At 42.1% G+C, this 23,325-nt stretch overlaps 1 protein-coding gene across 3 annotated transcripts in view; it reads right to left on the bottom strand.

Annotated features, from left to right (window-relative positions):
- The window catches only part of LOC141127342 (ATP-dependent 6-phosphofructokinase, muscle type), a 225,782-nt gene that overhangs the window by 81,259 nt on the left and 121,198 nt on the right, over positions 1-23,325 (bottom strand). For all 3 annotated transcript variants that reach the window (XM_073613677.1, XM_073613676.1, XM_073613678.1), the window contains 2 exons: positions 9,670-9,859; positions 8,551-8,716 (listed from right to left, as the gene is read on the bottom strand). In XM_073613677.1, the coding sequence (XP_073469778.1) occupies positions 8,551-8,716; positions 9,670-9,859 (356 nt within the window). The remainder of the gene's footprint in view (positions 1-8,550; positions 8,717-9,669; positions 9,860-23,325) is intronic.

Genomic DNA, 23,325 nt, shown 5'->3' with positions numbered 1-23,325 from the left:
CTTGCCCCATTTTTCCCTTCCCTAATAAAATATGGCACAAGTGACAGGTTTGGACATAATTATACAGAAATGAATCCTGACATCGACCAAATATTCACTGCAGACAAATCTTCCAATTCATTAAATTTAAATAACAGGGATTGAATCACATCCAGTGAATGTTTGGAAAAAGTCAGAGACAGCATGACCTCTTAACGCCATACAAGTAAAAGAAGCAGGATCATTGCAAATGTTCTCAGTTTTTATTGTTGTCTGTGGCCCTAGTTAAGGAGATTCACCTTCTCTATTTGTCCTGTTGACCATTATCATTGAAAGTAAAAGAAAATCCCACATTTTGGGTTGTCCCCAGAAAGGTATTAGAGGGGAAATCTTCCAATAGGGACACTTGTTCAGGTGACCTGGGGGTCCCCAAGGAATTCCCTTAATTTGCAGGGAGTTCCTCTCATGTCCTGTTTGGCTATAGGACAAGAAGGGAAGGTAAGTCTTCCCAATAGGACACAGATGGTGAAAAATAAAATCAGACCCTTCCTTGCTCTCTATCCAAAATGAAAAAAAAAGTTTTGCCTATAGTTCTACTTTAAGTTGAATTTGTATGTAAGTTGAAACATACATTTGTTGTGTGTAACTACAGCCAAAAAATAATTTTTAAGTTTTGGACAGATAGCATAGGGAAGGGTTAACACCCCATGTAATGTTTATTTTGCTGTCTCTGCTCCTGTTCAGAAGATTTCACCTTACTTTCTGTCCCTGTGAGAATTGGATTTGAACATTTTGGTTTGTCGTGGAAACAAGGATTGGTGAAAAAGCTTCAGTGGAGACACTTTTTTTCCTGTTGTCTCCCACTGTTTGTAAGTAGGATGTATGTAACTTGGGGACTGCCTGTACTGAGGCTTATATGCTTACAAATGTCAAATAATCAGTACATTACATGTGAACACAAGTGTGCCAATATAAAAGAGCAATACAGAGTGATATGACTTTACAACAACATAATATTTATATATATACAGTGTGTATGTGTATATATACACAGTGCCTTGAAAAAGTATTCATACCCCTTGACATTTTCCACATTTTGTCATGTTACACCCAAAAAGGGAAATTAACTTTATTGGGATTTTATGTGATAGACCAACACAAAACAGCACATAATTGTGAAGTGGAAAGAAAATGATTTAATGGTTTTCCACATTTTTTTTTAGAAATAAATATGTGAAAAGTGTGGCATGCACTTGTATTCAGCCCCCCTGAGTCAATACTTTGTAGAACCACCTTTCACTGCAATTACAGCTGCAAGTCTTTTTGGGTATGTCTCTACCAGCTTTGCATATCTAGAGAGTAACATTTTGCCCATTCTTCTTTGCAAAATAGCTCAAGCTCTGTCAGATTGGATGGAGAGCATCTGAACAGCAATTTTCAAGTCTTGCCACAGACTCCCAATTGGATTTAGGTTTAGACTTTGACTGGGCCATTCTAACACATGAATATGCTTTGATCTAAACCATTCCATTGTAGTTCTGGCTGTGTCCTGCTGGAAGGTGAACCTCCGCCCCAGTCTCAAGTCTTTTGCAGACAAACAGGTTTTCTTCTAAGATTGCCCTATATTTGGCTCCATCCATCTTCCCATCAACTCTGACCAGCTTCCCTGTCCCTGCTGAAGAAAAGCAGCCCCACAACATGATGCTGCCACCACCATGTTTCACGGTGGGGATGGTGTGTTCAGGGTGATGTGCAGTGTTAGTTTTCCGCCACACATAGCATTTTGCTTTTAGGCCAAAAAGTTCAATTTTGGTCTCATCTGACCTTCTTCCACATGTTTTCTGTGTCCCCCGCATGGCTTGTCACAAACTGTAAAAACGGACTTCTTATGGCTTTCTTTCAACATTGGCTTTCTTCTTGCCACTCTTCCATAAAGGGGACAGGACGGCATGAGGAGCAGTCTACCTGCCATAGGAGGAAACGCACATCACCCCCATACCTTTCCAGTATCTAATCTTTTTGGTTATTGCTGGCAATAGAGTGGTGCACTAGACGCACTTTATAAATGTGAGTACCCTTTATTAGGGTTTGTTTGCTTGTGTTCATTAAATTGTTTAAACCTACTAGACTATCAAGCGCTTTTATTTTTGCATAAAACGGAGGTATTTCACCGAGGAACCCTGGATGCAGTTTTTTCCTTCTGAGCCCAGAGGAGGTTCTAATGAGTGTTTAGACTTGGCTTAATCGCTAAGTCGCACGCTCTAAGGTGAGCATTCACTACCTAGGGGATCACTGGAAGGACACCTTGGCACATTTGAACACCTACCAAACTGTTTTGTGATTGCATGGACTACCCTGCGTAATGATTAGAAACACAGCAGGACACTCTGTTTGCACATGAGCACTTTATTACCTGCTATATATACATATATAAAAAAAAAAACATTTCCCTCGCATATATTTTATGGACTTCTACGAACTTTATGAATTTTACGAATCTATATGTTTTTTTCACATGAGCACTATATACTGTGTATTTGAGTTTCCACTCCCTTGTATTTTTTATTTATTATTTATTGGCACTTCACCATTGGTCAATATTTGTGTGTTTCTAAGTTATATATACATTTGGTATCCAATTATTGGGTGTATAATGCATATTACATAGCACAGCACTTTTCAATTAATTTATTTTACAATTTGTTCTGATTTTAGCTGCTGTTTTTTATATGATCCTATTACCTTTTACATATTTTTATATTTCTAAAGAGATCATATTTACAGTGCAGCGTAGTATTTACTCACTCTTCCATAAAGGCCAGATTTGTGGAGTGCACAACTAATAGTTGTCCTGTGGACAGATCCTCCCACCTGAGCTGTGGATCTGTGCAGCTCCTCCAGAGTGAGACCCCATTCACACAGGGACGACTTGTCAGGCGACCTAGTCGCCTGACAAGTCGCCTCCCGTTCTGTACTATGGAGCCGTTCTAAGGGGAGCGACGCAAGTCGCTCCGACTTAGAAAAAGGTTCCTGTACGACTTCGGGGGCGACTTGGGGCGACTTGCATAGACTTCTATGCAGAAGTCGTTTTGCAAGTCGCCCGGGCATTCGTTTGCAGGTCGCCTCGCTTAGGCGACCTGCAAGTCGTGTTGCCCCTGTGTGAATGGGGTCTTACCGTCTTGGCTGCTTCTCTGATTAATGCTCTCCTTGCCTGGCCTGTCAGTTTAGGTGGGCGGCCATGTCTTGATAGGTCTGCAGTTGTGCCATACTCTTTCCTTTTTCGGATGATGGATTGAACAGCACTCTGTGAGATGTTCAAAGCTTGGGATATTTTTTTTATAACCTAACCCTGCTTTAAACTTTATCCCTGACCTGTCTGGTGTGTTCCCTGGCCTTCATGATGCTGTTTGTTCACTAAGGTTCTCTAACAAACCTCTGAGGGCTTCACAGAACAGCTATATTTATACTGAGATTAAATTACACACAGGTGGACTCTATTTACTAATTAGGTGTCTTCTGAAGGCAATTGGTTCCACTAGATTTTCGTTAGGGGTATCAGAGTAGAGGGGCTGAATACAAATGCAAGTTACAATTTTCACATATTTATTTGTAAAAAAAATGTATTTATCATCTTCCTTCCACTTCACAATTATGTGCCAGTTTGTGTTGGTCTATCACATAAAATCCCAATAAAATACATTTACGTTTTTGGTTGTAACTTGACAAAATGTGGAAAGTTTCAATGGGGTATGAATACTTTTTTCAAGGCACTTTGTGTATATATATATATATATATATATATATATATATATATATATATATAGATATATAGATGAATCCTCTCATGCCTACTAATGATGTTGATTAAAATGTTCCCAATAGGTTTGACCCATTATAAATCAGATACTCACATTACATAATAAAAACATTATTGATCATAAAAGATTTATTCATAAACATCCAAAAGAATTTTTTTTTAGTTTTGGATAAAGTGAGAAAGAGTTATACCCTCTGCCAAATTTCTGTTGCTGCCGTTGTGCCTGCTTCACACCTCTATTGGTCCTGGTAAGCATTGTTACTGGGACATAAATTAAAGCAAAATCCTACATTTTAGAGTTGTCACGAAAGCAAGAGGTGAGGGTAAATTTTGCAGAGCAAAGATATATTCTTGTGACATTTGCCTAAGATGAGAAATGTCCTCACTTCCTCTAAAGTCTCCAAGACTACCTTATTTAACCACTTGACCACTGGGCACTTAAACCCCCTTCCTAACCAGACCAATTTTCAGCTTTTGGTGCTCTCACATTTTGAATGACAATTACTCAGTCATGCAACACTGTACCCATATGAAATTTTTGTCCTTTTTTTCACACAAATAGAGCTTTATTTTGGTGGTATTTAATCACCACTGGGTTCTTTATTTTTTGCGCTATAAAAGAAAAAAGACCGAAAATTCTGTAAAAAAATAAATTTTTCTTCATTTCTGTTATAAAATTTTGCAAATTAGTAATTTTTCTTCATATATTTTGGCCAAAATTTATACCGCTACATATCTTTGGTAAAAATAACCCAAATCGGTGGATATTATTTGGTCTTTGTAAAAGTTATAGCGTCCACAAGCTATGGTGCGAATATCTGAAAATTGATCACACCTGAAGTACTGACGGCCTATCTAATTTCTTGAGACCCTAACATGCCAGAAAAGTACAAATACCCCCCAAATGACCCCTTTTTGGAAAGAAGACATTCCAAGGTATTTAGAAAGATGCATGGTGAGTTTTTTGAAGTTGTCATTTTTTCCCACAATTCTTTGCAAATCAAGTTTTTTTTTTTTTTACTTTTTTTTTTTTCACAAAATTGTCATATTAGCAGGTTATTTCTTACACTCCACATATGCATACCACAAATTACACCCCAAAACACATTCTGCTATTACTCCCGAGTACGACGATACCACATGTGTGAGACTTTTACACAGCGTGGCCACATACAGAGGCCCAACATGCAGGGGAGCACCTTCAGGCATTCTGGAGTGCCCAGGCCAATTCTGACATTTCTCTCCTACATGTAAAAATCATCATTTATTAGCTAGAAAATTACATAGAACCCCAAAACATTATATATGTTTTTTTTAGCAAAGACCCTAGAGAATACAATGGCAGTCGTTGCAACTTTTTATCTCACACGGTATTTGCGCAGCAATTTTTTTAACGCTTTTTTTGGAAAAAAAAACTGTTTTGTGCTTTACAAAAACCAAAACAGTAAATTTAGCCCAATGTTTTTGCATAATGTGAAAGATGAAGTTACGCCGAGTAAATAGATACCCAACATGTCACCTTTCAAAATTGCACGCGCTTGTGGAATGGCGCCAAACTTTGCTACTCAAAAATCCCCATAGGCGACGCTTTAAAATTTTTTACTGGTTACATGTTTTGAGTTACAGAGGAGGTCTAGGGCCAAAATTTTTGCGCTCGCTCTACCGATCGCAGTGATACCTCACATGTGTGGTTTGAACACCGTTTTCATATGTGGGCGGGACTTATATATGCGTTCGCTTCTGCATGCAAGCACACAGGGACAGGGGTGCTTTAAAATTTTTTTTTTTTTTTTTTATTGTTCATTTTACTTTATTTATTTTTGTTTGATGCTTTTTTACAAAAAAAAAAATTTTGACCACTTTTATTCCTATTACAAGGAATGTAAACATCCCTTGTAATTGGAATATGGCATGACAGGTCCTCTTTACAATGAGATATGGGGTCAATAAGACCCCACATCTCACCTCTAGGCTTGGAAGCCTGAAATAAAAAAAAAAAAAAAAAAAAACGATCCTGGCTTCGATCGTAGCGGTGAGTCGGTAGAAGCAGCGGAGTGCGGCGGGAGGGGGGACATCCCCTCTCGCCTCCCGTAAGAACGATCAAGCAGTGGAACAGCCGCTATGATCGTTCTTATGGTGTAGGGAATCGCCGGCTGAAAAAGCTGATATCTGAATGATGCCTGTAGCTGCAGGCTTTATTCAGATATCCCCGCACAAAGTCAAGGACGTTGTATGACAGTCGGCGGGCGGGAAGTGGTTAAAACGTATTTTTTTTTTTTTTTAACACAAAGTTGTCCATTTATACAATATTTCTAACACATAGCATGTACACAAAGCAAAAATGACACCCCAAAATAGATTCTCCTGCTCCTCCTGAGTACGGCGATACCACATGTGTGAGACTTCCACAGCCTGGCCACATACAGAGGCCGAGTACAGCCGAGCGTGGCTCAGCATGGCAGGGTATGGCTGGGTATGGCGGGGTATTGCAGAGTATGGCGGGGTATTGCAGAGTATGGCGGGGTATTGCAGAGTATGGGGGGTATTGCAGAGTACAACGGGGTATTGCAGAGTACTGCAGGGTATTGCAGAGTATTGCGGGGTATTGCAGAGTATTGCGAGTATTGCGGGGTATTGCAGTGTACTGCGGGGTATTGCAGAGTACTGCGGGGTATTGCAGAGTACTGCGGGGTATTGCAGAGTACTGCGGGGTATTGCAGAGTATTGCGGGGTATTGCAGAGTACTGCGGGGTATTGCAGAGTATTGTGGGGTATTGCAGAGTATGGCAGGGTATTGCGGGGTATTGCAGAGTATTGCGGGGTATTGCAGAGTATTGCAGAGTATTGCGGGGTATTGCAGAGTACTGTGGGGTATTGCAGAGTATTGTGGGGTATTGCAGAGTAATGTGGGGGTATTGCAGAGTAATGTGGGGGTATTGCAGAGCAATGTGGGGGTATTGCAGAGTAATGTGGGGGTATTGCAGAGTAATATTGGGGTATTGCAGAGTAAGGTGGGGCATAGCAGAGTATTGCAGAGTAGTGGGGATGGCTGAGCATGGATGGATGGATGGCTGGATGTCTCTGTGCAGTGCTGTGGGCACTACACAACCAGCCCACAGCGCTGCAGCCATCCATCCATCTCCCTCTCCTCCACAGTGTACCGATCGGTACACAGGAGGGGAGGAGAGGAACCGGCGTCATCAGACGCCGCCGGTCTGTTTACATGTGATCGCGCCGTCATTTGACGGCTCGATCACATGGTAAATGGCCGCGATCAGCGGCCATTTACCGGGATCCGTGATGCGCCGGGTCCTGAGGACCCGGCGGTCACGGATGTGTTCGGGTGCGCGCCCCAGGGGGCGCGCGAGAGGGGAATTCTGAGAGGACGTCATATGACGTCCTCCCAGAGTTAAGCAACCGCCCTGCAGCCGTCATTCGGCTATGGGCCGGTTGTTAAGTGGTTAACTGAAAGTAAACGCTCCTATCCGTTACAGCCAAGGAAGCTGCCATCTTAGCCTCTGTTTGATCTGCAGTTGCCTTGGTTCTGCACATGATCAGTTCTGACCCCAACCATTTAATGGCTTGACAGTTCGATTGAGAGTCCAAGAAACATTGACAGTTAATCACTAATGACATACCTTGAATGTAACTGTATTGGGAAAGAGTTAAAATGGAACTAAAGACAGCAATACTCACCAATGGTCCAATGCCCGTGAGGTCCCTCGCCGACATCTTCTCCCTGGCTTCTTCAGGGTGCCAGTCTTCAGCCATCTTTATTGGCCGGATGAAGTCACTCCCATGCATGTGGGGGAAGTCAATTATCCCTGCACACTGGGACTATGCAGGAAAAGTAAACAGAGCTGCTTCATGTACATTCTGCAGAGGACTGCAAACAGGGAGGTAATAGTATTTATTGCAGCAGAGACATCGCATGTCTCTGCTGCAATAAAGGGCTTGTCTGTTGTATTTTTAGCATTTAGTTCCACTTTAAGTTAATGGATTTACTTCAGCCTTAAAGAAGCCCAGTATCCCTAACTGACTACTTTGATTTCCTGTGGTATGTCTGCTTTTTCAGAGCCAACAGAAATTATCATGTGCAAAGCACTCCACACTGCCAAGGCAGTGAGTCATCAGTACAAATAGGAATAGTGATTGGGGCAAAAGGGGTTTTCAACCTTTTCTGAAACATGGAAAATGCCTTTACATGTGTTTATCACATGTGCCTACATTATGTGTACTGTATTATTATATTTCCACCTTCCCATTCCATATCTCTCTTCTCTACTTCTTAGCTGACTAACTTTCTCACTTTTTGTTCAGAGATTGCTTAACTTTCTGCTAAACCATTGTGTATCAGTAGCGCTTGAACCAAGAAGAAAGTGGTAGGCCTCAAAAAGCTTGTCATGAACGAACTGTTAATTACAAATAAAAAAAGTATCACGGAGAGTACTCTACTGTGTTGTTAGAAGAAAAAAAAGTTTGCAGATTCAGAACACAGAATAACCTCTGAAAGTGTCATTTTGTTATAGCTTACATTTTGGATTCGCCAGAATAAAAACTATGTCACTCTTACCAAGAATAAATGTACTTTGGAGTTTTCTATGGCATAATACACTAGACATTTTTTTTTTAATTGAATGCATGCACAGTACTCACATTACTTAAAACCTTTCCAATAAAATGATACTTACAGGGACCTACATTACCAGAAGAATATATTAGACAGTGAAAAATACATGCAAGACTCAAGTTACCTTTGTGCTGTTGTAGTAATTGCATCCACAATCTCCATAATTCTGTGAAGAGCGGAATCAGTTCCAATAGTCATATCTGTGCCACAGAAGTCATTATCAATGGAACCCACCATACCAACGATATTTAGGTAGCTAGATTTGTTGGCCTCATCAGATGATATTCTCCCTAGAAAAATATATAAAAAAGTACATACTTTTAATATGTAGATAATACAAACAACTCTACTGCTTGACACGTGTGCAATGCTTTCTAGTTAACTCATAGACATCTCATGGGTCAGTATGCCTCATAAAAGACAATAGAAGATTATCAAAAGAGAACATTTTTTACGATAACCTAATAAGAGGTATTATTCTTCACCATTAATCTGACGTCCTATTCATAATTCAAAACCTAATATTTTGAGCCTTTCTTAGCTCATTTGACTCCAATGGCAGCTTATATACAGCAATCAGCTGTGCTACAAATGTATATAAATATCAGATTGAATTTTCTGTATCAGTCCTGGGTACTTTCACTTACATAGGTGTCAATACTTATATTGTATGTGGTATAGTGGTATTATATCTGTGTAGGGTTGACACTACATATACAATTCCTCTGTTTATACAGATACTAATGGGGTTACATGGTTGTACTGCCTAGTTCTTTAAAATTTCAGACAATTATCTTTGCACTCTTTGTATTTTCCATATAAACATATGAAGCTGACAAGTGACTCAGCACAACAAGACCCTCCTTTGGGTAAAGGTTATATAAAACGAAGGCCTAGTACACACAGGTCGAATGTCGATGAGGCACGACTGAAAAAGGTCTGCCAATCGGCTCCTGATCAGGGCTCTTAGCCAATGGCTGAGAGTGCTGACCTGAGTGCTCTGGCGGGGAAGGAGGGGGGTGGGTTCTCTTGAGCTGTCAGTTGAACGGGTTGATGGGTTGAACGAAAAAACTACTACTAGTGTGTACTAAGCTTAACTTAAGCAATGGTTGCAGAACAAAACCCTGAAACCAGATTTGTAGTGCAGTAGAGAAGCAGTAAAGAAAGCAGTAAAGAAAGCACCCTTGAATTAGTTCAGCAGTAGACTTAGTGGCACAAATTGGACATAGTGTTGCAGCTTTACCTGCTTTCACTAGGTCAGTTAGCAGTCCACTCCATTCTGCTCTGAAAGTATCCGCTCCTGTCAGACTGCCATCTCCTCCAATGACACACAGGTTAGTAATTCCTTTCTTCACAAGGTTACTTGCTGCTTTAAGACGACCCTCTCGATTTCGGAAATCCTGGCATCGTGCACTTCCTATTACTGTGCCACCCTACAGAGATCAAAGAGATTAATATTACAGCATTAGACGGCAAAATAAACACGTAATTTAAAATACATTTCCAAGCCTGACAAACAACTGTCTCAGCCTATTTTACCTCTATGAACACTACCAATATAAAACAGTGAATTGGATGTGACCTGGCACAGACACTTAATACACACGGCGGACCTCCATCCCTGTATTGGTTGATAGAAAGAGAGATAATTGGGACTTTAAGTGAGGTCCGCCATGTCAGAAAAGAACAAGATCAATACATAAATGAAATTACAGTACATGATTTATTGTTACAATATAAAATTCATAACAAATCTTGAGAAATTGAGCGGACCTGAGGCTATGCATATATTACATCATTACACTCCTGATGAATGGCTGAAATGCCAAGAAACGCCTTGAGTGCCACTAGATACCAAGAGATACCGGGTCTATATATATATTTTTCAAATGATTTTTTTTTTAATTATATATTTTTCAAATGATTTATCTTATCATGTACATTTATTATATTTATCAATTGTATTGCATGCTATGAGCAGCATATCTTAGTGTAAGTCTTGTGACTACCTATTTATTTGATACAATGTCTTTCTCAAGATTTGTTATGAATTTTAGATTGTAACAATAAATCATGTACTGTAATTTCATTTATGTATTGATCTTGTTCTTGTCTGACATGGCGGTCCTCACTTAAAGTCCCAAGATGCCCACCAAATATTTTAGGCCATTTTGGTTGTATGGGAAGGAGAAAGCATGGAAGTATGAAAGCATGATCTTCCTAACTCTGGAAAGGTTTTAGGGCAACTCAGCCATTGTGACATTTGCTAAGCTGCTGGCCTCCATTCTAAAGAATACCATATATGTTAAAATTTAAATTGTGAATATGTATGTAGCGAAAGGTTATGACTGGATGCATAGGTATTCATATAACATAGTCAGATCATAAAGTGTATGGTGTACCTAAGTGTATGATTTGGATCCGAGATCTTGTTTTAACAAACGGGGATATCCAATAGAGAACAGTTTTGATCCCTACATTTTTTTTCTTTCACAAAGGTTTTTATTGAAAAAATGAGTACAACAGACTTATGCAACAATGAGATGGTTACATTGAACAGAATATGAAGGGAGGATCCCTGCTGAGGGATGCTACAATAATGGTACATTATTCGTCATCACAAAAATATAAAAAATAAAGAAAATATATATGAAGACAAAGAACACTAACATTGTATCATGACAAAAATGTATTCCATGTCTCAAAATGTTGTTGTTCATTGGGTGTATGTTTAGAGTAAATAATAAAGGAGGAAGAAACAACATAAAGGGTGCATCTACTCTTTTACCAACCGTAAGATATTTATAAATGAAAGAAATAAATAATTGAAAATTTGGTCTATTTTATTAGTTTTTGGTTGATTCGCATCACGGTAACCAGCATAAGTGAATCGACTCCTTAGTGAGAAAAGTCACAAAGGAGATTACATTAAAAGACACAAAAAAAATGGTAGAGAGTAAGTTGACAGCAGGAAATAGGGGGGAATCAAAAGAGAAGGGAGGAAAGGAAACAGAGGAAAGGCAGAAAAGAGGGAAGAGTCCATTCTACAAGGGGGAGGGGGGGGGCATGCGGAGGCCGCTAGATTGACAAAAGCAAATTATCAAACCTGGAGGTATGTTTATATGATATCTATGGTTGCCAGACTCAAATTTGTTGTGTGTGTCAAAAGCCAGGGATGTTCATTTCTCATTATATCGTTCATTCGATTTTTCACTGCTTCAAAACTGAGTATAGGGGTTTTCCATGACCGCGCAATGGTCAACTTAGTTGCATTGAAAAGGTGTAGGGCCAATTGACGTTCTGGGCGAAGGAGTTCTAGGATTGGTTTGCATAGGAGGGCTTCATATGGATCTCTCTTTAGATTAGAGTGGAGCATATTGCGTAAAAGGGTATAAAACCCTGACCCAAAGTCTACAAACCTTGGGACATGTCCACCATATGTGAGCCATAGTGCCCTCCAGCAAACAACCCCGGAAACAGTGAGAAGGATAGGAGGGGATAAAGCGAGCTAGCCTAGCAGGCGTATAGTACCATCTATAGAAGACCTTGTATGCATTTTCTAAGATCAGCACATTTCTATAGGTTTTTGTAAGGGATACCGTCATAATCTGCCAGTCCTCTGGGTCCAACTTTTTGCCAAGGTCTTCCTCCCATTGGAGGTGATATGATCTCACTGGGGGTTTCCTACTAGAGGGGATGGAAGAGTAAAGTAGGGATATGGTCCCCGGGGAGTGAGGAGTTGCCCTGCATATCCTTTCAAAGGGGGTCAAGGTGTATGGGGTGGGTTGATCCCGTATAAGTTGTTCAAGGAAATGTTTGCTTTGAATGTAACTATAATGTTCCCATAGGGGTATATCGTGGGAGGATCTAAGCATTTCAAGTGTGATTATCCTCATTGGGGTGAACAGAGAATGGACATCTGTGAATCCATTATCCGCCCACCACAAGAATTGTTTAGGGTTATCACAGCTAGGGGGAACAATAGGCAGTGAATAAGGTGCAATAGAGGTAGGCGGGGAGATAATAGGCCTGTCGAATACTTAACAGAGTCCCATAGGTGTAGGGAGTGAACCATACATGGCCCGAACCCATGAGGGCGTTTCAAGGGTGGGAGCCAGGGTACAGAAGATATGGGTGTACGCAGGGGCGTAACTACCACCATAGCGACCCATGCGCGCGCTATGGGGCCCACAGCCAAGTGGGGCCCAGTGAGGATGAGAGCACCGCCAGCACAGTCTCCCAGCCAGGGGAAGAGAGAGGAGAGGAAGAGGCAAGCTGTGACCTGTGCCCAATGCAGCGTGACCTGTGCCCAATACAGCGTTGCCTGTGCCCAATACAGCCTGGTCTGCCTGTGCCCCATACAGCCTCACCTGTGCAGCGTTCTGTCTATCAAAGGCGCTGGGCCAAGAGGTGGAGCTATGTGACGTGAGCCCCGGGAACACTGGAAGTTCTAATGAAAGCTATTACATCGGGCAATTCAGCTCTCTGCTGATCCGGGTGGCTTGCCGCTTCCTCTGCACAGGTGAGGCTGTATGGGGCACAGGCAGACCAGGCTGTATTGGGCACAGGCAATGCTGTATTGGGCACAGGTCACGCTGCATGGGGGCACAGGTCACGCTGCATGGGGGCACAGGTCACGCTGCATGGGGGCACAGGTCACGCTGTACGGGGCACAGGTCACGCTGCATGGGGCACAGGTCACGCTGCATGGGGCACAGGTCACGCTGCATTGGGCACAGGTCATGCTTCACTGGGTACAGGTCACGCTGTATGGGGCACAGGTCATGCTGCATTGGGCACAGGTCATGCTGCATTGGGCACAGGTCATGCTGTATGGGGCACAGGTCATGCTGCATTGGGCACAGGTCACGCTATATGTGGCAAGGTCACGCTGCATAGACACTAAGGCAGCTGTGGGGGGGCTGTTTGCAGGGGGGCCCCATACAACATTTTGCTATGGGGCCCTGCTATTTCTAGTTACGCCCCTGGGTGTAGGGTGTGATTCGACCAAGTCAATGGTGGCCCACAACGGCATTTGATAAGTGTCATGGAGAAGGGTTAATGGAGCAATGCCTACCGCCGTATAGTATGCCTGAAGATTGGGGACTGAAAGACCCCCATTGATCCTCCGGGCATACATAACCCAATTATTAATTCGGGGCTAAGAGAACCCCATATAAATTTCCAAATTTTGCGTTGATGGAGTCTTAATATATAAGAGGGGATAGAAATGGGTAATACTCGAAAAAAATACAATAGTTTAGGGAGGTAAGTCATACGGACCGCTGAGATCCTGCGAAACCAGGATAATGGGAAGTGGGACCAAGAAGACAACAATATATCGAGTTTCCGAAAGAGAGGGGGGAAATTAGCCTGATATAGACCATCATATTTAGGAGTGAGACGTATGCCTAAATAAGGTAGTGAAGGAAGCCATTGAAATGGGAAATTTTCTTTTAAAGAGGTCAATTCTGGAGGAGAAAGATTTACAGACATTGCCTTAGATTTTGTGGGGTTAACTTGTAAGCCCGAAAGAGACGCAAAGGTCTCTAGTAGGGAAAACAGGTTAGGTAGTGAGATTCTAGAAGATGTCATAGTCAAAAGGATGTCGTCTGCAAATAAGGAGATTTTGTGACTAGAGCCCGCCACTTCAATACCTTTTATATCTGGATGTGAACGAATCGCCTCAGCCAATGGTTCCATCGCCAGGACGAACAAGAGTGGCGAAAGTGGGCAACCTTGTCGGGTGCCCCTACGAATAGGAAAAATAGAGGATTCAAACACATAGTATTTAATTTTAGCTTGAGGGGTGTCGTACAATGCTGCCAACCAACGCAAAAACAAAGTACCAAAGCCATAATGGCGGAGTACAGTCATGAGGTATGGCCAGGACAAGGTGTCAAAGGCCTTGTTCACATCCAGCGACAAAAGCATAGTTTCTAAGGATCGCTTATGGGCGATATGCTGCAATTGGATGAGTCTCCTAATAGCGTCCCCTGCCTGTCTCGTTGGCACAGAGCCCACTTGGTCCTTTTTGATTAAGCGGGGAAGGAACAAATTTAATCGATTGGCCAGAATTTTTGTAAGAATCTTCATGTCAACATTAATTAAAGATATGGGCCGGAAGTTGGCCCATGAGGTATGGTCACGGTCAGGTTTAGGCAACATCACGATACTAGCTGTTAGAAGATCTGACAAAAAACTTTGGCCGTTTTTGACGGAATTATACATGGCCGTCAAGGGGGCGGCTATCACGTCCACCAGTTTTCTGTAGTAAAGTGCCGTGAAGCCATCTGGACCTGGCCTTTTCCCTACTTTTAATTAATTAATGCAGTGACGAACTACTGTCTCCTGAATATCACGGTCCATAAGGTCCACCTGTGTCTCGGATATGGTAGGTAGGGAAATGCGAGTAGTGAGTCTATGGCGGAACTTGTCCAGTATACGGATCAGGTTACTAGTCAGTATATTATTTCGAGTGCGCAAAGTAATAGGGGTAGGTTTGGAATTGAATGTACCTAATCTCTTGGCTAGCATCGCATTTGGTTTGTTTGCTTTACTGTACCAATGTTGACGAGACCAACGCAAAGTGCGTTCAGCCTGGTCTGTAAGACATAAGTCTAATTCTGTGCGAGCTTGGTCCAAAAGTTTACGGTTTGCTGGTGTGGGAGGTTGTTTGAAAGCTGCTGAAATAGAGTCCAGTCGGGATTCCAATGTCTTCTGTAATTTCTGTCTTTTTTGCGTTTAGATGCTATCTGGATGATATGTCCTCTGAGCACAGCCCTATAGGCCCCCCACAGGGTTACTGGTGATGGGACAGAGGTGGAGGTTAAGATGAAAATATTCAACTGAAGTGTTTAAAAAGTCCTCGTGTATATCTTGTAGAGATAAGAGCGAGTCATTCATGATCCAGGAGCAATGTTGAGGGTTATGCACTAGAGACCGGCACACCACCAGAAGGGGGTCGTGGTCCATCCAGGGGGCTGCCAAGATGGACACCGATTCTATTAAAGGAACATGTTTTCTAATCATTATTACATTGTCAATTCTAGAATGTGAATGATGGGGGTGGGAGTAGTATGTATAGTCTTTAGTTAACGGGTGTAATTCCCGCCATAGATCCACCAGATCATGACAACGCAGGGAATGCGAGAACGTTTTCGCTGCAGAGGATGCGGCTACTCTTTCAGAGGAATATTTATCCAATACAGGGTCCAGGGCCACATTTGAGTCACCTGCCAACAACAGGGTCCCCTTTTGGTGCGATGTCAACAGAGAGCAAACGTGTGACAAAAAGGGTCCCGGATTAGAATTGGGAGCATAATAGGTCAGTATGGTTACCTCTGCATCTTGAATACTACCGACAAGCAGGAGGTATCTACCCCTCAGGGTCAGCTATCTGTTTATCACACCGAAAAGGGACCGACTTGCGGAATGCTATTAAAACCCCCCTCTGTTTGGTCGGGCCATTGGCTAAAAACACTTGGGGGTACTGGACGGCAAAATATTTAGGGCAAGAGGTGGAGGAAAAATGAGTTTCCTGTAAGCATGCAACGTCAATATGTTGTTTTTTAAGGTATTTGAACACTTTTACCCTTTTTTGCGGTGAATTCATTCCCTGAACATTTAATGACAACCAATTTAATGTCATGATGGAAAAGCAGATAAAAGCTTACCTTTGGCTCTGGATGCAACCCCCATGGACTCAAGGGAAAGGGAGGGAAAAAAAAATAAAAAGAAATAACATGGAAAAAAAGGAAAACAGCAGTGAAAGAGAGAAAGAAGAGAAAAAGAGGTAAGCACTGTAGAACCGAGAAAATCTCGGAAGGAATATATGAGCAATAGTGCAACTTGGCGTGGGTCCGTGGACCCACCAAGAGGTCAGTGGTTGACTAGGACCATAATCCTATTCAAATACTGACACTGTGGGGGCGCAGTGGTCCGCCTGGCCCACTCGGCTTACTTAAACTATTAGAAAGATAAGCACAAAAATGCCTAACAATAAGCACTGGATATAACGTAAACTAAATCATGTTATTCGACACGAACAATCAAAGATGTGTTATCAACTGTTTGCTCAAAAAAAAGGCTTGAAAAAGTTCCCTCGCGGGTCCCCCCCGAAAACCCGGGGAGAACCCGCGAGAGGAACCCGGAACAGGACAACAGCAGCTCCGGCATTGGAAACCACTTCCAGAATAAGAACTAGGGCATAATATTCAGAAATTTAGTGTATAATATCAAGTTCGTCAGGGACCATTCCTGAAAGCTATTAGGGATGGGGACGTTCCCGGCCGCCCCATATGAGCACCGGGAAGGCCCCCAAACCAAGCATGTAACCACTAGTCAGGGACGGTTCCAAGACATCCGCCAACCCCCACCCTGACCGCCATCAATCTATTCGGGCAGCCTAGGGCAACGGGCCCACACCCGCCAGGGCAGGCCATTTAAAGTATAAACAATAAACATAAACATGAACTAAGAGAACAAAACAAAAAAGAAAGAGGTTCGATACCAGTAACATGGATGCAGGAAGCCCATCGTGAAGAAATGGGATTGCCCCCTGCAGTCCTGGATTAGGTAATCCACAATCGTGGAAAATGCCTGAGACCTAACTCAGGCCTCCGGGAAAGCGAAAATCCTGGTTGCAAATAGGTTCAGTTCCTCATCCAGTAGGGATATCTTGGTAGCGTTGAGCTTGGAGTGAACGAAGGGCTTGGGAGACCTGTTGGGAAGCCTGTGTGGATTTGCGGGATGGCTGTACCGTCAGTGAACGGGAAGACGATGAAGAAGGTTCCCCTTGAGATGGAGGGAGATCCAGCTGCAGGTCCTGAAAATGACGTCTCAGGTCGGGCAAAGAGGATGCTTGGACTTGACGACCCCGATAGGAAAATGACAGTTTAAAGGGGAACCCCCACCTGTATTTAATTCCTTGACTTTGCAGGATCTGAAGATAGGGTTTTAAGTTCCTTCTTTTCGCAGTCCTGACCGGGGACAGATCCGCAAACAACTGAAGAGAATGATTTTGAAACGAGAGATCCGGGCGTTCCCTTGCTACTTGGAAGTCTCTCTTTAGTGCGATAAAAATGAAGCTTTATTATAACATCCCGTGGTGGGCCTTCCGTGGGTTTAGGAGCAAGGGATCTGTGGATGCGATTGAATACCAGACGCTCCAGGGGGATCCTAGGGGCCAGCTCCTGGAAGAAGGCCGTGGCTGTGCCCTGCAGGTCAGTTATAGCTTCAAGAATACCACGGATTCTAAGGTTGTCCCTACGGGCCTTGTTCTCAGAATCCTCTAGCTTGTCCCGCAGGACCTCCAGTTCAGCATTAAGTTTATCGACTTCTTCCTCTTGACCCTCTAGCACAGTAGTGGTTAAGTCCATTCTCTGTTCTAGCTGGTTTGTGCGATGGCCTAGCTCCTTAAGGCCTCTCATGAGGTCAGAGGAGAGCTTGCGTGATGCTATAGAGATCTCATCTCTCACTATAGAGCGGAACTTGATCAGCAAGTCCTCTGAAGCATGCTGCTCAGGGCTTACCAGATCCGAGGGGAACTGCTGCAGACTGCTTGATGGAGATGCCGAGTCTGTTGTGGAAAGCCTCGTGGAGTCGTCAGGCTCAGGAGGTTCGGGTGCCATCTTGCCCTTCCCCATGGCAGAACTCATCTTGTGCTGTTTGGGGCGTTTTACTGCTTTTCTTTGCGAGCGGTACATACCCGCGGGTGCTCGGCAGTGTCCGCTATCCCGGGAGCCCGGTTGTCCGTGTCTGTGGGTGAATAGTGCTCTGATAGCCTAGTTCTTAACGGCCGGCGACGCGGAGTGCAGGGACTAAGCAGCCATATCCCGCGATCGCGCGCATGAGCCCCCCCTACATTTTTTTTAATGTGCTGACCACACTTTACTGTACAGAGCTTTCCAGGTAAAAGTGAAATTTGCATAAAGTATCCTGGGATATGGGGTAGCCATGGTGTTCTGAAAATAATCTGAAGCTGTGTGCTGACACATAGAGGGGAAGAAGTCCGGGGAAAGGTTAACATCTGAACAAATTATTATCCTAAGTCAACTACTGTGCTTAGCATTTTAACTGAATATCAACACAAGAAGGAAAGAGATGCCATAAAGAAACATTGGGCACACCATTAGTGCATTAACTAGTAACTCTTAGGGCTAATTTACACTTGCTTCAAAACATGGTTTCAGACACGCTTTGTTAAAGCTCTCTAAATGCCAATCAAAGCTCCTGTCACAAAATGAAACGGTTAGCTTACAGTCCTGTTTACACCTTGCTTTTGCTTGGTGCTTCGATGAGGCTTCGATGGGGCTTCGATGAGGCTTCAAGCGAGCTTAGCTATAGACTTCTATGGAGGCTTTGAAGACGCTTTGAAACACCACTAAAGCTACATGGGGTGTAATTTTTGAAGCAAAGCAAAAGCAAGGTGTAAACAGAACTGTAAGCTAACCATTTAGTGACAGAGAGCTTTAACAAAGCCTGCCTGAAGCCTTGTTTTGAAGCAAGTATAAACTACCTATTAAAGCGGGGTTCCACTCAAGTTTTTAACTTAATCTTACCCCCTTCAGTTAATTGCATAGATGTTCAAATGCTGCACGAAAAAATTTTTTTATCGCTGTAATTACCTTTATATTGTACTATTGTACTTTATTGTGGCACTTCCTGTCTCTCCTCCCATGGGAGTAGGCTTGTTTATTGCCTTTCCCCGGCGCCGCACTGTCTCCTGGGAGCTTAGTGTCAGGCTTCACAAGATTCAGTGCGGAAACAATGATCATGCACGTGAACAAGCTGTGAATGAACAGCATTCACCACATCCAGGAAATCAATGTTTGTGGGCTTCACATGCCCACAAGCAAGATGGAAACAGCCAGCATCACATTTTTTAAGTTATTTTTCAGTACGAAAACAGAGAGAGGCGGAAATATTACACCCAAACTGAGTATTATTTTGGGATTAGCAAAGTGTCTCAATGACCTAAAAAAAAAAAAAAAAAAAGATTGGTCGCCGGACTCCCACTTTAATGTGTTTTGAAGCAGAAGCAAGTGTAAATGAGCCCTTAATCCTTCCATGAACAGCTGGCATGGAGGCAAACAATGTTATATATGTTATTATACATCCTACACTTGTGAGGTTACACAGCTGATCTTGGAGAGGTGAAGAACACTGACAAATCAAATTTAATTGCATGGTTTTTCAACTGACAAAAAAGTGCTGCCTCCTGCTTGACAAGTACTAAACAGCAGCCTTATAAAGTGCACTAGCCAACCTTTGTGGCCAAACTGCCATTTACAGTGAAGCTCAAATTGTCACCTGTCAATTCTAAAAAGTAATGGTGAAACAAACAAAAACTCTGCATATACTGTAGACTGATGCTGAGCAGCCCAAGGGAGAAAGCACTAGTTATGTGCTATCATGCTAAAGATATTTAGAGGCGACTTTGTAAAGAAGGAATAACAGTAACAGTTAATAAAATTGTAAAAAGGCCCATGTCCATCAAGGTTAACTTCTCACAACTGTTGCAGCTGTTGTTCAGAGGAAAGAAACTGTGCAACTGTTGCCAATTTTGTTTTACAGGAGGAAAAATATCTTCAGGATCCCCAAGGGAAGTTCTTTCTTAACCCTTTAGCCATTTTAGTTTATTAGCAGTTTTCCTAACAGTATATTATAAGTTTATTAGTAGTATCCAGTAGAATTAATAGTAGTAATCAGTCTTATATGTAATTGTTGTCTTTGCCATTACTACCTCATTTGATAAAACATGTTACAGCTTAACCACTCTTATGCCCTGTACACACGGTCGGACATTGATCGGACATTCCGACAAAAAAATCCTAGGTCCTATCACACATTTTCCATCGGAAAATCTGACCGTTTGTACAGGGAATTACTGTATATATTGCTTTCTCTAAACCAGGGGTCTCAAACTCGCGGCCCTCCAGCTGTTGCGAAACTACAAGTCCCAAGAGGCATTGCAAGCCTGACAGTTACAAGCATGACTCCCACAGGCAGAGGCCTGATGGGACTTGTAGTTTTGCAACAGCTGGAGGGCCGCTAGTTTGAGACCCCCGCTCTAAACTGATGGAAAAGTATTATTTATTCCATGGCAACTGATATCCCCCCAAAATTTGTACAGGTGCTTTTAATGACACTGTCCCATCAGCAACCTTAAATATGAACAGCTGGCTGTCTTGCAGGGGTTGGTGTGAAACAGATGTAGGTGCACACAGTGCCCTTTTATTTTAGAACATTTACCTGATGTGTCTTTATCGCATCTCAAAAACTGACCAAACTCTTTATATTACATAGAGCATATTGTACCCCTTGATGGTTACATTGATATGGTTGTAGATCGAATCCTGTGCTACATGTGGGCAAACTCAAGGGAAACTTGATGCACATGCTCTGAAGGTGTCCAAATTTCTTTTGGTACTGGTCTGCTGCTGTAGAGATCATCATTTTCCTCATCATTGGAGCTGCGCCCTGGCACTTAAAGGCTAAGTTAACCCTTTTTTTTTTTTCTTCAAAATTCCAGCTCCTATATGAACCAATAAAGCATTAATGTACTTGTTTTGCAAAAATAAAACAGCTTTCCATTTATTCTACACACACTTACCTCACTATTTATGAATGTTTCAAAACACTGCTCGATTACTTCTGCCTTACTTCCTGGTCAGACTTTAGGTCATGTCACAGGAAGGAGTTGACCAGCTGATCAGCTGCTTCCTGTGTCATGACCCAAAGTCCGACCAGGAAGTAAGGCAGAAGTAATCAAGCAAGGTTTTGAAATATCCATAAATACAGTGAGGTAAGCATGTGTAGAATAAATAGAAAGCCGTTTTATTTTTGCAAAAGTACATGAATGCTATATTGGAACATAGAGCTGGAATTTAGAAAAAAAAGGTGAACTTAGCCTTTAAACTTTATATCCTGGGATTGTTAGAGGATAAGGGGTTACCTCCTGAGGTTCTGATACCAGTTCTCAGTTTGCTTAAACTAAACTACTGTCACAGAAATGGACTGCTTCATTTCTCCCTGAACATACACAATGGGTATCCACAGTTAATGATATTCTACTTCTAGAATGTTGGATCTGAAAGAGAGGAGGATGCCTCTCCAAGTTTGAAAAATTGTGGGACTGCTGGCTGAGTACTGTGGGCCTGGCACTTATGCTTCTGATGTAACAAAGATTGCTATCCTAAGAATATAGCTCATTGCTGGGCTACTGCTTCCCTGCCCCCTTTAAGATTTGGCTGTAATTACCCTCTAGAATCCATCTCTGGTTCAATGACCCTGTATATTTTGGCAGATGGCATGTGGTTTGGGCATTTATCATCGGTTGGTGTTCTTTCTGTTTTCAGTTCTGTTAGAATGTACTTAACTAGGTCTATATAAGTCTATATAAGATATGTTTATGGTTAAACCCTATTTACTACCTTTTTGCATAGGGAGGCTGTTTTACAATGTAGCTGCAGGTATTGCAGTGCTGCCAACCGTAATGTCTCTGCTTTTGTATTCATGTGGACATGATGACGTGATATATAACAGGCAAATGCATTAAAGATTGTTTTTGATTGTATCAAATTTTATTGTTGTAATTGGGACTGGCTAGGGAAGGGAAGGATCCAGGGCAAGGTGTTATTGTACTTGCATTGTTTAATGTAAAATGCTCAATAAACAAAAAAAAAAAAAAAAAGACATGTTCTATTTAAACATACAATATGGGAACAACTTTGTGGACACCTGACTATCTCATATATATGTGCTTGTTGGGAATCACATTCAAAAACCATGGAGTTATGGTTAATTAATATGGAGTTGCGCTCTGACCCCCTTACCCCTTTTTTGTGGCTATAACAGCCTCCGTTCTTCTAGAAAAATTGTTCACTTGGTACATAAAACATACCTTCTGATTATAGTAATATTTACTATATGCAGAGAAGAAAATATTCTTTATGAAAGAAAGAAGAGGCCCAAATACATCTTCTGTCCAGCACACAGACAAGACTAAATAGTGAAGTAGGATTATTCCAAAAAACCTGTTAAATTATATAGTGCTAATTGCAAAGGTCAAAGGTATCATCTATTTATGTGTGGCATTTGAAACTGGACTCCACTCAGAACTTTGACCTCATCTAGCACTAAATGGCAGGTTATTTTTGTCTTTGACATTGAGCGTAACTCTCTGACTATAGAAGATTCACAGACTTAAGTATCAGTAGCTTGGCAAAGGACGAACCAGAAGAAATGTCAAGATGTCACAATGCCTATCTTTAATAGGACATTCATCTGACCAACAACCTTTAAAATGTGAACGTTATTTAAAGGTTTCAGGGGAAGCAGCCATATGAATTACTAAATGGATGAGATACAGTTGGGTCCATAAATATTGGGACATCAACACAATTCTAATCTTTTTGGCTCTATACACCACCACAATGGATTTGAAATGAAACAAACAAGATGTGCTTTAACAGCAGACTTTCAGCTTTAATTTGAGGGTATTTACATCCAAATCAGGTGAACAGTGTAGGAATTACAACAGTTTGTATATGTGCTTCCCACTTTTTAAGGGACCAAAAGTAATGGGACAATTGGCTGCTCAGCTGTTCCGTGGCCAGGTGTGTGTTATTCCCTCATTATCCCATTTGCAAGGAGCAGATAAAAGGTCCAGAGTTCATTTCAAGTGTGCTATTTGCATTTGGAATCTGTTGCTGTGAACTCTCAATATGAGATCCAAAGAGCTGTCACTATCAGTGAAGCAAGCCATCATTAGGCTGAAAAAACAAAATAAACCCATCAGAGAGATAGCAAAAACATTAGGTGTGGCCAAATCAACTGTTTGGAACATCCTTAAAAAGAAAGAATGCACTGGTGAGCTCATGTGTGAAAACACATT

This window comes from Aquarana catesbeiana, linkage group LG02 (assembly GCF_042186555.1).
Source record: "Aquarana catesbeiana isolate 2022-GZ linkage group LG02, ASM4218655v1, whole genome shotgun sequence".
Taxonomy (NCBI): Eukaryota; Metazoa; Chordata; class Amphibia; order Anura; family Ranidae; genus Aquarana; species Aquarana catesbeiana.
The sequence above is the reverse complement of the archived record's forward strand: the minus strand, read 5'-3'. Positions and strand labels throughout refer to the sequence as shown.